Raw genomic sequence first — 18,173 nt, 5'->3', positions numbered from 1 at the left:
GTGTGTGTGTTATAGTTCCAACATTAATATGTACAAGTAAAATTGCATAAAATAATAAGCAGCCCCTCCCCCAAAATTAAACCACAGATGAAACCAAAGAATGAATAATAAAATAAAACTGATGGTAATAACTATAAATCAAAGGATCCCCTAAAAGTCTTTTTAATAATTTCCTGCAGTCTAATAAGGTATTTTTTATGATAGACAAGGCAAAAAAAGTACTTTCCTAAAATAAGTCCACTTCAAGCCATCATTAAAAATATTAGCTCATTCTGGCAAATCAGCTTCATATACTTTTTAGATGTAGCAAATCTAAAATTAAGTTTCAAATCTTTATGGCTGACCCAGTGTAGAGGGAAACTACATGAGTTTTTTGTTGTTAATCTTCATATAAACTAGAACACAGTATATTGGCTTTCTGAGTGAACACAGCTCTCTTTCTTGCCTCTCTATCTTGCTGAATATTAAGGAGGAACTTGGATATTTGGAATGCCAAGTCTAGATGCTGTGAGTTGGCCAGAATAGTTGACTATCTTTTTTTTGGTCAACCTGGGGTTGCAGTCAGCCTGGCAAGCTCCATTACTCATCCAGCAGCAGATGGTGACTATCAAGGGATGCTGGGAGGGGAGGAGCAGGGTGGTTGCCTCGGTGATTTCTCTATCTCCACAGCAACTGAAAGGTCACCCAGAAGGTCCTCATGCTCTCCTTTTCTGTATGAAGCTCAGAGATCTGTTGCAACATGAGTTAGGGGTATGGCTGTAACTAAGGCTCGGCCTGGGTGAGGCAGTATACAGTGGCTGAATGGGGTTTATATGTGACTTTTCAAGCTAAGTGGAATTTATTTTGGGTTAGGGTTAGTCCTCAATTTACGACCACAGTTAACCCCAAAATTTATGTTGCTAAGTGAGACAGTAAGTGAGTTTTGCCCCATTTTATGACATCTCCTGCCACAGTTGTTAAGTAAATCACTGCAGTTGTTAAGTTAGTAACACAGTTGTTAAGCGAATCCAGTTTCCCAATTGATTTTGCTTGTCAGAAAGTTGCAAAGGTGATTGCATGAGCCCGGGACACTGCAGCCATTGTAAATGTGAGTCAGTTGCCAAGCATCTGAATTTTGATCACATGACCATGGATGTGCTGCAACGCCTATAGGTCACTTTTTTCAGTGCCGTTGTAACTTTGAACGGCCACTAAATGAACTGTAAGTGAAGGACTACCTGTACATTCAAAACTAATTTACTTGTCTTGGATTTTGTAAGTTTCTGAATCTGTATCGTTCAAAGCTAATGTTCTATCTCATACATAGCAGCCTCCATTTTATCACAATAGCATCCCTATCTATTTACATGTTGAATGGGTTGTGTAAAATTGGGTGAATATGGATTACAGTTTTGCTCAGTTTTTCCAGTCCGAAATTTGTTTCAACATATAATCCATGTCATTTTATTATTTAAAAAATACACAAATATTGTGTTAATGTTTATGTACATTTCTCATAATGCGTTTAGTATACTGTACTTGTATGTGAATTATGCACAAGTGATTTTTTTTACATACATGGTTTTGTCTGCATTTTGTCTCTAAATTCATGGTGCTTTATACACATTTTGTTCTGTCACATAATTTTGAAAAAAAAAAAGTTTTTTGGCATTAGATTGTATATTTGTTTGGGTTAAATAGCACTGAAATGCAATCCAAATTTCTTGGTTTCCAGAGCAACTGCTATAGAGCAACTATATCTTAATTGTAAAGAAGTAGGAATGAGTAGTGTGGGCCACTCCAGCTGTTTTCTTCATATCATTGCTGGGAAAGTGACCAAAAAGAGTCTTTGAAATTCCAGGAATAACCATGCAATTAAAGCATGATTGATCAATTGATTATATGCCATCAAGTTGGTGACAATTCTTAGCGATCATATAGATTTTGTCCATGAAGATCAGTCCTGACCCTGGTTCTTCAAGTCTTCCAATGATGCATCCATTGCAGCTGAATTAAGTTCATCCACCTTGCTGTTGATCATCTTTTTTCTTTTTCCTTTTACCTTTCCCAGCATTATAGATCTAACAATAGAGCTAGATAGTCACATAATTTATCCAGAATACAATAATTTAAGGTTATCATGCATACCTTGAACAACAACTGTGAGTTAATTTATATAAAGATCCATTTCTTTATTTTCTTGACTATGCATGGAATTCTCAGGAGTCTTCTCAAAAACCAGTTAAAAACATATATATTGTTTCTGTCTTGCTTTTTGAAATTCAACTTTCACTTTCATAGAGTATCACAAAGAAAGCCATTGCCTGCATGATTCACCCCACCCCCGGTATAGACACGTCATGGTATCTGAGTATCATTTCTAAGTCCCTTATTGCTACTATACTGAGTGCTAGCCTATAGTTTTTCTATTGCAGATAATTGATCTTAAAAGGCAGAAGCTATCCATCACTTTAGTATCTTCCTTGCCAGGTGAAGATTTGAAAGGTGATTTGCTGTACCTGTTGTTATTAGTTTAGTCTTTATTTTTAGTCTTAATTCCATATTTTTCACTGCTCCTTGACTTTTATATAAAGTCATAATGCGTAAAATTCCATGTCTTGGCCTGATTTTTGATCTGGTGGTTTTTAGTTGTTTCTTAGTCACTTTTATTGTGGTGATGTTTCTGCAGTTGTCAGCTAAGCATTCCCAACATTAATTAAATAATCAGTACCAACAGCTATACCTGAATGGAGAAAATGAGGTGCTGCAACATGTGTGATATAGACATGATGGCACCTGTAATGGATAGAACTGGTCTTTCTTGCTTGGCATGTTGCTTCTTCTAGAAGAACAAAGGCAAGCTCTGGCTTTGTTCTGCTGATTTAAATGAGGAAAAAGGGAATGAGTGGAAAATTCATAACATCCATAAAAATGGAATGGGAGGAAGGGAGAGAAACTGGAATCTTTCACAATGAAATGCATTGATTATAGAGGAAATTGACGAGCAGCACAAGGAGCCCTCTAGTGACATTTGTTGGCTGGCTAAGAGAATATCTGTAGAATCGCACTGCTGTTTTAAAGGATAATCCACCATTGTTTTTGTTACATTTAAATGACATCTACTTCAGTCCCCATGCACTTTTCTGAAATTGACATGGTTTAGGAAAAAGCCATAACAGTTTCAGCATTGGTTATTGAAATATGGACTAAAAACCCAACCGCAAAATATCTCTTCCTTGGAAGAACATAGGGGTTATAGGCGATAGAAATGAATGAATGTGACTTGATGAAATAATCAAATCTGCAGTGGATTACTGTTTTTTATTTTTGGGGAGTTTTGTGAAGTTGCCAACCCTTGAGGTCTGTAATTATAGAATATTCTATTCTATCATGCTTATCTAGAGGATAGGATCAATAGTAGCCTTTTGGAAATGAAGCCTTATATAATATGTTCCATATAAATTTGCATTGGCAGGAATTCTCAAATCTAGGGTAAGCCCCTTATAGTATATACTTTCCTTTTCTTCAATAAAAGAACATTCAAATAAACCGTGTTTAGGATTCTTGGAGTTACAAACCAATAGTTCATCCAAAAGTGGTATTAATCTGCCTTTCATTGAGGGAAGATATTGTTCTGCAATGATCTTGAAGCTTATCTCTGTTAAATGCTTTGATGGTACCAAATCATGTGCCCATGAACAACTTCAGAAAGGTTAGAAATCTACACTGAGGATTTTCATCATTGTGCTTAAATTGCAATTGTCAGCAAACAGATCTTGTAATCTTGTGCAGAATGAAACACCATCTATAAGCTCGGAACAACCCAAGTAGTTAGAGTACAGTAATCATATATACAAATTGGATTATACATATGAGAGAGTTTTCCAACATTGAGTACTAAAAGCTGCAATTTTTATGTCCTACTAAGGTCACCAAAAGGATCTAGACAACCTTTCTTGTATATGTATCAATGTGGTATCTGAAATACACAAACTTATAATTCTGAAACACTCATTTGTCTCAGATAGTATGGATTATGTATTAAATCTCTTTGTCATCATTTATTTCTAGTTCTTCTGTTTATTTTTTGAGGAAACTAGTGTTTCTTAATGATCTTCCGGAAGACATTATTCTAGTAATTGTGAATGTATACACCAACACCTCACAGAAACTGGTGTATATTGCCACAAATATTATCATATATTATGCTAATTGGTTGCTTAGTTTTGTTAGTTGGTTTCAATGATTTGAAGTCCAACATGCCTGTGACATATTGCTACTTTTGAGTTGTACCGTCTTAACAAAAATCAAAATCCTTTATCTACAATAGGTTTGGCTAAGTAGAAAAAAATAATGCTGCTTATTAATTGTAGATATTAAAAGTCCTACAAGAATTATCAAGGCTGTAGAGGAAAATGCTTCTTTAAATATTAGATTTTTTTTCTAGTACTGATCTCCTTACACGTAGCCGTTTGAAAAGACACCAGTGGGCTACCTTAGTGAATTTAACCACATCTATTAGTTTCTATCTTGAAGACATGAAACAGAGCAGGGCGAGTCTTAGAGTGTTTGTAACATCATAATGATATTCCACAAATGTTATGTTTTTTCTAAGTAGCATTCATTAATCAATGGCCTTTTTTTCCTCCCTCAGGCTGTTCCTCTAAGTCATTCAAGCTGTACTCTCCAAAGGAGCCCCCAAACGGCAACGCCTTCACCCCCTTTCACTCAGGCACTATGCTGGATCGAGATGTGGGGTAAGTGAAAAGCTCTATAGTCCAACATTGGGTTGTTCTTGATCAAAACCAATAAAATCTCAAACCTGCTTCTTCTGTTCAGTTGTGAGGCATAACCTTTATAGTCAGTGAAGAGTCTTTAAATTCCAGATCAGAACAGATGAAAGAAATGGGTTGTGACATCCGACAAAGATCATTCATGAACTATATGTATCTTTTAGCCAACATGGATATGACCTGCAAGCTCTCTGCCCAGCGAACCAGTCACTGTCAACCTAATTAGTGTAATTTGTGGGAAGCATCCCAACATTGATTACTTTGGAAGTGAGGTGGACATTAGGGCTGCTAAGCTACAGGAAATAAAAATGTAAGGATACTGTTTTCTTCCTACGTTGAATCAAAATCAAATACAAAACATTACTTCCTTTATTCATATTTAATTTATATTTTTATGTTTTTTCAATTGGCAAAGTGTGCATGATTTGTTTTTGAAGTTAAAATTAGAGAAACAACATGGAAAAAAAGATTCTAGCCAGGATACAAAGCAGCTTTTCCCCCCCCAAGATACATTCTTGATTGCAAAGAGGATAGGCCAACACAATTAATCATGCAGAAACACTGATGATACTATTTTGTGCTGATAATAAACTTGTGATTATTTATATTCTCCTGGCATGTTAGTGTTGTTAGAAGCACAGTTTAAATACCACTCTGGAGCAATGTGTTTCAAGTGGTAAGAAGTTCCAGGTCAGTTAATGTGTGATAGTTGGAAAATGAGTCCACTTATTCAATGATCCACTGACCTATTAACATACTGCTCTTCAGTGATGAGGAACCTAAAGGTAGATGTGAGTCTTAAAATAGAGAAAACTTTTCTTGCAGGAATTTTGGACAGAGATGCACGGTTCTTATAGCAGAGTTAACATAAATATGATATAGGCCATGAGAACTGCCTGCATGTAAAAAGGAAAAGGAAGTATAAGAATCAAAACTGCTGAACAGCTTCTTGCCGGACAAAACATGCTATCAAACTCCTTGACATAGCAGGGGGATCTCTATGGAGTAGGAATGGTCAGATTCATAAGGCTTTTTTTTTGTTTTGTTTACATTTATATCCCTCCCTTCTCCGAAGACTCAGGGCGGCTTACAGTGTGTAAGGCAATAGTCTCATTCTATTTGTATATTTACAAAGTCAACTTATTGCCCCCCCAACAATCTGGGTCCTCATTTTACCTACCTTATAAAGGATGGAAGGCTGAGTCAACCTTGGACCTGGTGGGACTAGAACCTGCAGTAATTGCAGGCAGCTGTGTTTTAATAACAGGCTTCTTACAGCCTGAGCCACACCGCGGCTTGGATAATCAGTTTCTCCTGGCTCATTCTCCTGAGGAAGGGTTGCAGTTTCCCTTTGGTATGGCTTCATTACATTCACAGCAAGTATTGATGAATGAAATGAAAAAATGTCCTCCCTTCTATCAAGCTGTGGTATATTTTTAAACAAAGTGGGAACTGTTTATCCAATTGCTTCCCTTTTTTCACTGATTTTTAGGTTTTTTCTTTCCTTTTTAAAAGATGCCAAAATACAAGAAAAAGCACAAAGAAGTATTCTCCACAGATGTTCACTAAGATACAGCACTGTTAAATCACTTCAAATATTCCAAGACAAACTTTAATTATATTTTTACTGTACGTCAGTGATGCTCCAGTGTGAACTTTGATGCAATACTTTTGGTTGTGAACTTTGCCAGTAATAAATAGTCAAACTGATCTCTAATTGGGGTTGCAGTTTAAACAGCCGTCATCCAGCCTGATTTATATGTGTTTGAGTACAGTGTGAATTATCTACAGCGCTCAGTGTGTTAGAAGTTATGGTGATCATAATAATACCCCATAATAATAACACTTCAATAACTTTGAAGTCACTGGAGGAGTCTAACCTAAGAAATAAAATCTGAAGTGGGAGGTGGACATTGGTAAAGCATGTTCTCTCCCCCCCACTTTCCCAAAATTATTTGTCTGGGATATACTCTGCTTTATAATAAAATGATTTAATGGGGTTTTGATTAATCTTGTATGGGCTTATTTGTTCGCAGACCAACTCCTATGTATCCACCAACATACCTGGAACCAGGGATTGGGTAAGATACCATGTAAAGTTTGTGTGTATCCATGTTCAACTTAATGCCCTCCAGATGTGTTCTGCTGGAGTGGGGGGGGGAGATAAAATTGAAAAAGCTTCTTATAACACTAACCAGTGTGTGATTAAAATGATTTCTTGATTATTATTTTCTTATTTATAAGAAATAAATACAAATAATATCTTATTTATTGCTTTTTAAGTAATAACAAAAAGAAAAAAGCAAAACAAAGATAATGACAGGGAAACATATATTGCCAAAGAGAAGAAAAAAAGGAAACAAGTGCTTTAACAAAAGTGAAAGAAATATGACAAAGGAAACATAGTATGATACAGTATTACAATAATAAACAATTATAATTCTATATATACTAGTCTAATACACATATTCAAGTATGTATATATTTCATTTGAATAATCCCGGTGTCTTATTCTGTACTGTATTCTGTATAAATGACATTAGGCTATACCTGATAGATAATACTTACCTCTTAACACAAAATATATTAAATATTCATCTTCATTTATTAGATGAAGTTAATATACCCACTTCCATCCAAATTTTTATATCACCATCTTTCTCCAATTTTTAAAGTTGGGTTTTTCCAAAAAGTCTATTTGCCAGGCTATTAAAATTCCATAACTTTCTATCTGATGTAATTGCTTCCAGAAATGCACTGCAAGCCGTTGTAAATTTAAGCCAATTGCCAAGTGCCTGAAATGCAGTCATATGACTGTGGGGTAGTGCAGCAGTCATAACTTCTAGAACAGATCATAAGTAACTTTTTTCAAGCTCGTGGTAACTTCTAATGGTCATTAAGCAAACTGTCCTAAGTCAAAGACTACCTGTAATTTTCTGCATTTTCTATAAAGATGTTCTCAGAATTGCAGAACCCCAGAAAAATTGTTTAGAAATTTTCTAAACAATTTATTTTCTGAAAATATTTTCTAGATATAAATAAAGTGATTTCTTAATCTTCATAATCAGGATAGAAGAATTTAGAATTTCCCATTCTAGAGACAATGAAGTAATCAAGTTCTATTAATATTTAAAAACGTCAGCCTTTTCCATGTTGTAGTAGTGATTTGCATTCATGAGATAATGCATTTGATGCTACAGAGTCCTGTTCTAGAAGTTTCTTGAGCCTACAAACATGTTTAGTGAGAGCTGTGTCCTGTTCATACCAATAGCTAATGTAGCTTCTGCTGTACTGCCTTAGTTCATTTAAAAATGTCTTAGGTGATTCTCTCTTAACTTCCCTGTTTAGCATTATTCAAAGTTATGATGCTGCTGAAAAAGTAACTTTACAACTTGTCCTTGCAGTATGACACTTGCTGCAGCAACTTTGTGATCATGTGATTGAGATTCAGGCACTTCACAACCAGCAGACATTTGTGACAGTCATAGGGTCCTGCAGTCATATGATCACCATTTTGCAGAGTCAATGAAACCAATGCAGAAGCCAGCAATAAAATTGCAAATTACAATCATACGATGTTTTGCTTAACTACTGTGGGTTATTCGCTTAATAACCACAGCAGAAATGCGGTTATAAGTCCATTCTGGTCATGAGATGTCTTGCTTAATGATTGTTGCTTAGCATCAGAATTGCCAGTCCCAGTTATAGCTGTTAAGTGAGGACTGTTTGTAGTCATCCTTTCAACTCTACTGGAATAATATAAAGCTATTTTTGACTTGTGTCATGGATTTCTAGCCTGCAGGCCTTTGGCGTCATTTCATAAGGTTCAATACTGTGGGAATAAACTTTCTCTTCTGGATGGATATAAATTATGGTATTTTTCCTCAATAGACAATAAAAGATGTATACAGTAAATTCACTGCAATTATTTCTCATGTTGGGTGAATCTCTCTTTCAGAGCAAGCTCTAAGGGCAGCGAACAGAAGTTTCATCATCTAAGAGTTTAATTATGTCCTAGAATTGGTTGGGTTATTTCTTTGCCTCTTCCAAGAAACAGGCAAAAAACCTCACTACCCATATTTTTGCTGTGCCATTATTGGAGACCAATGAAACTTCCCATTAAGGGCTCAACGGTTTCTAAAAGTGCTGCCCCAAGCATGGAAAAAAAAAAGTGGGATAAAGGCTTGTTGCTCTCTAATTCTGGGTTTGGTGGCATCAAATTCTGCAAAATGAACTTCTCTCAATCTGCTGACCCTTTTTAACCAGATCATTATGCTTCCAGAGCATCCTATATCTTTCTACTTTGTTATTCCAATGCACAAGTTGAACCTCTTTGGTTAGAAGACTTCTGTTTCTATAGTGGTACAATTACACATCTCTTGACCTTGAGATTTAGTAGTTTTCTCAGACAGTAGACCACCTGATATACAGACTGGTTCACAATACTACTGTTTCATCAGTCCTTATTCTGATGCTTCTGTCTTATTGACAGGACTCCTGGTCTAAGATAGCCAGTATTTGCTTTCTTATCTAGTTCCAACTTTTTCAAACAGAAGCAATTTATTTTGCCAAGCAGAAACCGGACACTCTTACTATAGTTGATTCTCTAGTCTAAGATCATGGTTATCTTTCCTTACTTTGCATTATCATGCCTGCTGCTGTTCCATTAGTCTCACTGAAGACCAAGATTAGAACTGAAGACCATCCATGTGAAGGGAAATTGTCTAGTCTTAGCAATAAGACTAATCCTGGATAGGGTCCAAAATGTTTCATTTAGCAACTTGCAAGCTGTCTATAGCAACCATTTTTCACTTCTGTTCATTATCTTTTATGAACCATTATCTGTTCATTAAGAGTATCTTTTACTCTTGTTTTGTCTAAAGATAATTTGGTTAAGTAATAATAAGTAATAGGTAATAAATAGACTATGATCAGTCCCTCTTGTCAGATACTAGAACTGTCAATTTCACTATTTTTCAAATAATGTGAGTTTTGTAACTGTTTATATTGTTTTTCAAAATTACAATACTGAGCTTTTATCCAACGCAACACCAAACTGCCCTCCTGATTCCAGAACAAATAGAATTAGAAATAGAATAACAGTGTTGGAAGGGACCTTGGAGATCTTCTAGTCCAACCCCCTGCTTAGGCACTTATACCACTTCAGACAAATAAATGGTGTCAGATATTTCCTGCAAAAATAAGCAGTTGGAAATACTTCTCCAAAGAAAATATTTCCACACTGATATCCAGCTATTTTACATTTCTAAGAAGGATAGTGGACTTAGACTTCTTGTTTGAGGTATTCTTTATTTTAAAATATTTATCACATCCCTCCTTCTACAAAGTGAAACGTGACCTGTTTTTATAGACTGCGGGATGCTTATTTTCATGTTTTTGTAGTGTATTTAACTATTGTTTTAATTTACTACCATTTTGTAGTAAATGAAATTGTGTGTAAAATAATATTCTATCGTTTGCTCTATGGCCCTGAAATTTCTTTCTAAGTTGATGGAGTTATGCTTTTTTTTAATCTGAAAGTCATTAGTCCATTCTGTTAAGTAGATGGCTGTTACATACTCCTATACAAAGTTATCCTGCTGAGTGCTTCTCCTTTTTTTTTTTTTTTTTTGTTTACATTTATATCCCGCCCTTCTCCGAAGACTCAGGGCGGCTTACAGTGTATAAGGCAATAGTTTCATTCTATTTGTATATTTTTACAAAGTCAACTTATTGCCCCCCCAACAATCTGGGTCCTCATTTTCATCGTCTTGGTCTTCAGATCAGTTATGAAAAAAGTTTCCTTCTTCCCTCATAGTTTATTCAATTTACAGGGGCAATGATTATGTTGTCAGAGAAATTGCCTTGATATCATTACCATGGCTCTGTATGTTTCAAGCATGTATGCATAAGATCCTTTCAAAAAGAGCCCACGTTATTCCTCAGCTCTTCACATGGCAGCTTGCATTCTTCACATGACAACCAATTTCAGTGCTTTGTTCTGCAACCTACATAAGTGCTCCCTGGAGCTGTGATAACTCCATTAAATTTCCATGAATATGAATGTAGGATAACACTTGCTCCCCATTCCACCCTGGAATGTGGCTGTTTTCTTTTGACTGTAGCTATGGCATCAGCTCATTAGGCTAAAAAATTGCACCCTACAAAGAAACTCCCTTCTTCATTTTTTCATAGGGTGAATATTGCATAGATACTTCCTGCTGCCAAAACAGTTTCTGTTTTTCACTTTGACATAATTGTGCCCCCTTTTTCCCCACTGGAAACATTGCTCCATTCATTGGATGTCTGTTATACTTTTACCTGGATTTTATGGCACCCTTCTGCCAGTTCAATACTTATTTTTGGCCTTCTAAGGGCTTTCTAAAAGTTTGTAGGCTTCCTGCTCAAATGGCTGGTCATAACCATCAAGAATTATTATGAGCTGCCATGCTTTTCCTCAACAGCAAGACCAGAAGCCTTCCTCTGAGACAGGAAAGCTGTGTATCATTTGCCATTAATAGATGTCTCAGAGCTTTGCTGGGCAGGTGCATAGTCTCAATCTTCCCCCCTTATTATAGAATGGACTTTTGCTTCTAAAAGGATGCAGTCTTTATAGAGCTCTCCTATGGTCATCTTAGTGGGCCAAACCATACTTCTAGTAAGAAGCTTGCTAATCAGCAATCTTTCTGAATCACAAGGACCATGATGGGGAAAAATGGGTACTTATTTGTGATTGCATTTCCTTGATTGGTCAACTATTAATTCGCCCAGTGTGTCCTTTTACCTCGTTAACTCTGAGGTGATTTGGCTGTTTCTTTATCCCACTGAGTTATTGTTAGTAACTGAAGGGGTTCAATGTAGTCCCTCTAAATGTTTCTGTAAGCTCTTGAAGGTTCTGTGAAGGTGCACAACCTAAGTGGGTGAATTCATAGATGACCTCTGAAAGAACTGCTCTTGAAGGTAAATAACCAGTTTATTTCCTGTTCCATCTGCCTAATAATATTTTTTTATTTTATGTATAGCAGAGCTACACATAAGAACCATTTAAAACTTGTATTTAATTTTTTCAAATAAGATAAAACATTTCATGAAAATATGGTTTGAGATTACAATAGCATCTATTTCCCCCCAAATAATAAAACATTTTGCACATTCAGGTTTCTTGGATAAATGGCCTTTTTTGTTAGCTAATTGCTATGGTTGTTTGACAGGAGACACACACCATATGGAAACCAGACTGACTACAGAATATTTGAACTCAATAAGCGGCTTCAAAACTGGACAGAGGTATGTTACTGTGGCTTCTAGATGACTGAATTAGAAGAAAGGAAAAAGCTTTGAAGCTTTTGAGAACTGATTTTACTGATTTTAATTTTTTTCTGTATCATTTGCCATTTATTGATGTCTCAAAATATTTTATAGTAATAACATTTATTAGACACAAGAACAGTTTTTTCCCGAAGGCCATCACTCTGCTAAACAAATAATTCCCTCAACACTGTCAGACTATTTACTGAATCTGCACTACTATTAATCGTTTCATAGTTCCCATCACCAATCTCTTTCCACTTATGACTGTATGACTATAACTTGTTGCTGGCAATCCTTATGATTTATATTGATATATTGATCATCAATTGTGTTGTAAATGTTGTACCTTGATGAACGTATCTTTTCTTTTATGTACACTGAGAGCATATGCACCAAGACAAATTCCTTGTGTGTCCAATCACACTTGGCCAATAAAATTCTATTCTATTCTATTCTATTCTATTTTATAGTTTAAAATTACATTGATAATTAAAGCGGTTCGGAGCTCCCACATAACACCTATCCTGCGCAGACTGCACTGGCTACCTGTTGTTTTCCGGGTACGCTTCAAGGTATTGGTTACCACCTTTAAAGCGCTCCATGGCTTAGGACCGGGCTATCTACGGGACCGTCTACTGCCGGCCTCTATCTCCCATCGTCTGCACGCTCCCACAGAGAGGGACTCCTCAGGGTGCCGCCAGCCAAACAGTGTCGACTGGCGGCCCCAGGGGAGGGCCTTCTGGGGGGGCTCCGACCCTGTGGAACGAACTTCCCCTCGGACTTCGACAATTACCTGACCTTAGGACCTTTCGCCGCGAACTTAAAACTTATTTATTTCTTATGGCTGGACTAGCCTGATTTTTATCTTTATTTGATGGGTTTTTAAAGTTTTGTGATTTTATGGGGGAGTATGTTATTTTAACATTTGGGCATTTAAATTAGTTTTTTAAGGGATGTTTTTAATTATTGTGTGTATTTGTATTTTATCTGCCTGTTCACTGCCCTGAGTCCTTCGGGAGAAGGGCGGTATACAAATTAAAATATTATTATTATTATTAAAACAATAAGTAAAATTAATGAGCATGTATGCTAAATGTTTAATAAAAACACATTAGAAAAATATAAAATAAACTCAGCAAAATAAATGACAAAACAATAATAGAAACAAAATGAAGCAATAAATAAATTTAAAATGACAGCCAAACTAAGAATGAGTAAGAGTCCTGGGAGAATAAAAATACTTTTGCCTATCACTGAAGAGGCAAATAAGGATGGCCTCATGTATATTTCACTAGAGTAAGACATTTCAAAGTTTAAGGGTCACCATTGGAAAAAGCCCCTCCCAATTAATTACTGTACCTCAATGAGAAGGCATTTGGAGCAGATCCTCCAGATATCATTTTAAGGTACCAGTAAGAAAATATGGAAAGGAGCCTCTTTCACATAGTGTTATTCCAAACTGCAAAACCCTTTATAAGATAAAAGGTACACTTCGACTTGAAACTGGAAGCAGATTGGAAACCAACTTTGTATATTTATGTTACCAAATTCCAGTCAGTACTCATGTCTCAACATTTTGTATTAATTGAAATGTCTAAACAGTCTCCAAGGGCATTGCAGTAATCTAAAGAAGACATCACTAGTAGGTGGATTACTGTACTGAAGCTAGCTGTATCCAATAACCTAAGTACAGGACCAAACTAAGTTGGTAAAAAATAATTTTGGCCGCAGTGGTCACTTGCTCCTGAAGCAACAAGGATAGATCCAGAAGTACTCCCAAACTCTGAATTTAATAATTTATGTGGAATGCTCCCTATATGTGGAATGCAACCTATATGGAACAGGTTGAATTCCACTCACTTGGACAGATATGCCATTCATTAATAGCATCTCTGTCTTGCATTTGCTCTTCTCTGTTTCTACAGGAATGTGACAATCTCTGGTGGGATGCCTTCACCACTGAGTTTTTTGAGGATGATGCCATGTTAACAATCACCTTCTGTCTGGAAGATGGACCAAAGAGATACAGTGAGTCACTTAGAGTTCCATGTCTGTTCGATATATACTATTCTTACTTCATAAATCTTTCATGTATAAAGATGCAAATAGTTATCAGTTTATCCACCTCCTGGAGTAAATCCTAAGGGAACAGCTTCAGTGGTGGTATTCAAATAATTTAACAACAGGTTCTCTGCCCTAATGATTTCTTCCAACAACCAGTTCAGCAAACTGCTCAGAAAGTTAACAACCGGTTCTCCCGAAGTGGTGTGAACTGGCTAAATCCCACCACTGAACAGCTTCCACTGTCATTTTGATCTTGGAAACCAGCACACATTTGGTGTAGGTGCATCAGATGCTTCTTTGTCTTCATAGTCTATCTCAAAAGACTATTCAGAAGAATTCTGAACATTAATTTCAGAAATTAAGAAGGTTGGTTTTAGACTAAGTAATGTATATATTAAGGGGCACGGTAGTCTAGCGGTAAAGACACTTTTTGGCTGGAAGGCTGGCAGTTCAAGACCCAAGCACTGTGTGAAAGGGTGAGCTCCTGTTCTTGCGCCAGGAGTTCTGCGAGCTAGGAATTCAAAAGCATGTAAATTCAAGTAGATAAAATAGATACTACTTTGATGGGAAAGTAACAGCATTCTGTGTACCTTGCTGGCCACATGACCACGAAAGAATCTTCGGATAACATTCCCAGCAAGCATTTAGCATTTATCATCTTGTATAAGAGTTGTACTCCCCATTGGATATGTTTTGAAATTACCATGAAGTTCCCAGTTAGAATATATTACCTTTGGGTTGACAAACGATTTTCAGGAATGATTTACGTTGAAAATTCCTTGTTCCACTTACTTATTAGTAATTTTTTCTTATTCTAAGGGGATTTGTATTTCTTACATAAAAATTATGTATCACTAATCACAATACTGCTTGAAGCCCACTTTATATAATGCTTCACATTTTTTCCTTTGCTTTCCACTTCTAAAAATCAGTATCTGATAAGATTTTCCTTTGGTATTTCTTCCAAAATATTAGAAGTTACATTAAAAGGATGCTTAGGGTGTTTGCAAAAACCATTAAATATATCAGCAAATGGATATTGTTCCTATTTCAGAATATTAAACTTTGAATAAAATATTACTAAGATATTGACAGATTACTGGATTTAGGAGTCATGCATGCATTGACTTCTTCCACTTGTCATGTTCTAGAATGTAGATGAATTATTTTAAGATGGAAAAATAAGTTATATCTGTTTAGAACAATGTAAAGCTGTTGTGTTACTGTGGAAGAAACATAGTTGAAGAGTAGATTACATGTGTTGCATTTCAGACGTCTCAAGTTTAGTCCTGACATCTATATCATAGTTAGGGTTAGGAAAAACCCTATTTGAAATCCGTGAAAGATGCTACAAGATGATAACACTAAATAGGTCCAGAAGCACTGTTGAAAATAAAGTTCTTTTTGAGATAGTTCTGTGCTACTCCCCATACTTTTTAAATTAGAGGAATCTAAAAGAAATATAATTAAGATGGGTAAGAGACCTTGGCAGCATCCAGGAATGATCAACAAAAACATTATTGCTTATGAGCAGTACATTCAGGACTTGGGGTCTTGGCCTGTTGTCAGTTCCATTCATTGTTCATAATCTCCAAAAATATTTTTGCCAATGCTAGTCATGAATGTATACTACAAATAATGACAAGTAATTTGATTTTTATCACCCTTTTCTTCTAGCAATTGGCCGTACCCTAATTCCTCGCTACTTCCGCAGTATCTTTGAGGGGGGCGCTACTGAGCTGTATTATGTTCTGAAGCACCCAAAGGAATCCTTCCATAACAACTTCGTTTCACTTGATTGTGATCAATGTACTATGGTCACTCAGCATGGCAAACCCATGTTCACCCAGGTGAGAGTGCAATGGTGTTTCCCCAGCCCCAGGGCTTACCAAGAGGTACTTGTGTATAATTACAGTCTTCAGCATTCTTCACATATTCTTGTAATGAGATCCTCTGCTTGGAAAGAGTTGATAGCTACAACAGAATTAAAACAAAATTATGTCACAGTGTATTTTTAAATATATTTTATTCTAAAAATGATAATAATAATGCAATTGCATATAGCACTTTTTTAAATTTAATTTAAATTCAGCTCTATTTAGAAATGGGATAGGCAGGTATAGTAATTTTTTTGAAGCAGAAAAATAGGGCCAGGAAATTACATTTTTTAGAAAAATTTGCATTTATATCCCGCCCTTCTCTGAAGACTCAGGGCGGCTTACACTATGTTAGCAATAGTCTTCATCCTATTTGTATATTTATATACAAAGTCAGCTTATTGCCCCCAACAATCTGGGTCCTCATTTTACCTACCTTATAAAGGATGGAAGGCTGAGTCAACCTTGGGCCTGGTGGGATTAGAACCTGCAGTAATTGCAAGCAGATGTGTTAATAACAGACTGTCTTACCAGGCTGAGCCACAGAGGCCCCTTTTTAAAAACCAAGTGCTGCAAAACAAGGAATGGATGGATTTATATTCTTTGCAGAGAGCTAACAACCAGATGACTCCAAACAATATAACTCCTTTTGTTCCCCACCATTCACTTAGAACTAAATAAGTTCTTGCGTGAGAAGCGAAATGTTTTCAAGGAAAACCCAGTTGCCTTTTGGAAAAGACAACAACTTCTGCCTAATATTCGCTGAGGCAAAGCAAATTTTGTCATTGTTATATTATCCTCATTTTAAGAGAACAGGAAATTAATTTCATATCAATTAGTGAAATTGTCTATTGATTAATGAGAAAAGGACATTCAAGCTCATTATAATATAATGATGGGCTCATTACATCTGCCCATCCCACCACATTCAGCAGAGAGGGCCTGCTGAAGTTATTACATTTGGTGGATCCTAGGCAGAAGGCCTTTTCTGCTATCAGTTTTTATTGACAGACCAGGAATTTCTTATTCGTAAAATTTCTAAAAGGGCTAAATAAAATTTTGTTATTCATTTATTTGGGGTCCAGATGCAATTGCTCTTTAATGGTTAGATATTTTGGAGAATTTTTAAAGGCTTCTAAATCAGTAATCCTCCTTTATAGAAAGCTGAAGAAAGTTAAATTAATGTTAGTTATTTATATAACCTTTGAAATTATTTATTTATTCATTAAATGTATTTATATAGCTCCTATCTCACAATCAAATGATTCTGGGTAGTATATAACAAAATTAAAAACAAAATCTACAAACTTAATATTACTAATAATATGAATGAATAAATTCATATTATTAGTAATATTAAAAAATTCACAGAGCTAAAAACAATAAAAAGAGATTAGGTGCAGGGAAGATATTAATTAATCAGTGGTCATCTCAATATTTTGCCAGTCCCTGGGGTCTCCAGGCTTGTTGACCCAACTTAAACCTGTGGAACCTCAAGCTACAAAACATAAGGCCAGATTTACTTTGCAAAGGAATTTTTCTGTTAGATAAAGCAATAATTCTTTTAGGAATGTAGTCTGAAATTATAATGGCTTCTATATCTCATGTTTTAATTTTAGATACCAAAGAATGAGAAATCAGGAAATAATCTAACAGAAGGTGGTTATAAGAAAAGAAAAGTATATGCCTGCTGGGAAAAACTAATAGAATATCAGATATTCACTAAATGAATTTCAGATGTGGTCTAATAAAATAGTATGACTCTGGGGATATAATTTGAGTAGTGGGATGATATAATCTAAAAAGCGACTCAGAATTCGATTCTATTATATGGCTCATAGACTTTATATACAAGTGTTCAAACAATTACTTAGAGAATACTCACTTGAATCTCATAGCCCTTTGCATTCTGTTTGTCCAGGTATCTGTGGAGGGCCGCCTCTATTTGGAATTCATGTTTGATGACATGATGAGGATAAAGACATGGCACTTCAGTGTCCGGCAGCATCGGGAACTTATTCCCCGTAGCATCCTTGCTATGCATGTAAGTTCAGAGGCTAGTAATAGCCTCTGTTTAGACTGGGTTTAAATATTACTGAGACTGAGTCTTGACAAGTTGTTTCGCTTGCTTGTGCCTATTCATAGTGTT

The 18,173-nt window shown here is 35.8% G+C and overlaps 1 protein-coding gene across 4 annotated transcripts in view; it reads left to right on the top strand.

Moving 5' to 3' along the window:
• LDB1 (LIM domain binding 1) overlaps positions 1 to 18,173 on the top strand; it is a 58,175-nt gene that overhangs the window by 32,161 nt on the left and 7,841 nt on the right. For all 4 annotated transcript variants that reach the window (XM_058189299.1, XM_058189298.1, XM_058189300.1 and 1 more), the window contains exons 2-7: positions 4,634 to 4,736; positions 6,809 to 6,853; positions 11,984 to 12,059; positions 14,009 to 14,111; positions 15,825 to 15,997; positions 17,946 to 18,068. In XM_058189299.1, the coding sequence (XP_058045282.1) occupies positions 4,634 to 4,736; positions 6,809 to 6,853; positions 11,984 to 12,059; positions 14,009 to 14,111; positions 15,825 to 15,997; positions 17,946 to 18,068 (623 nt within the window). The remainder of the gene's footprint in view (positions 1 to 4,633; positions 4,737 to 6,808; positions 6,854 to 11,983; positions 12,060 to 14,008; positions 14,112 to 15,824; positions 15,998 to 17,945; positions 18,069 to 18,173) is intronic.

This window comes from Ahaetulla prasina, chromosome 6 (genome assembly GCF_028640845.1).
Source record: "Ahaetulla prasina isolate Xishuangbanna chromosome 6, ASM2864084v1, whole genome shotgun sequence".
Taxonomy (NCBI): domain Eukaryota; kingdom Metazoa; phylum Chordata; class Lepidosauria; order Squamata; family Colubridae; genus Ahaetulla; species Ahaetulla prasina.
This window is presented reverse-complemented; position numbering and strand designations above follow the sequence as displayed.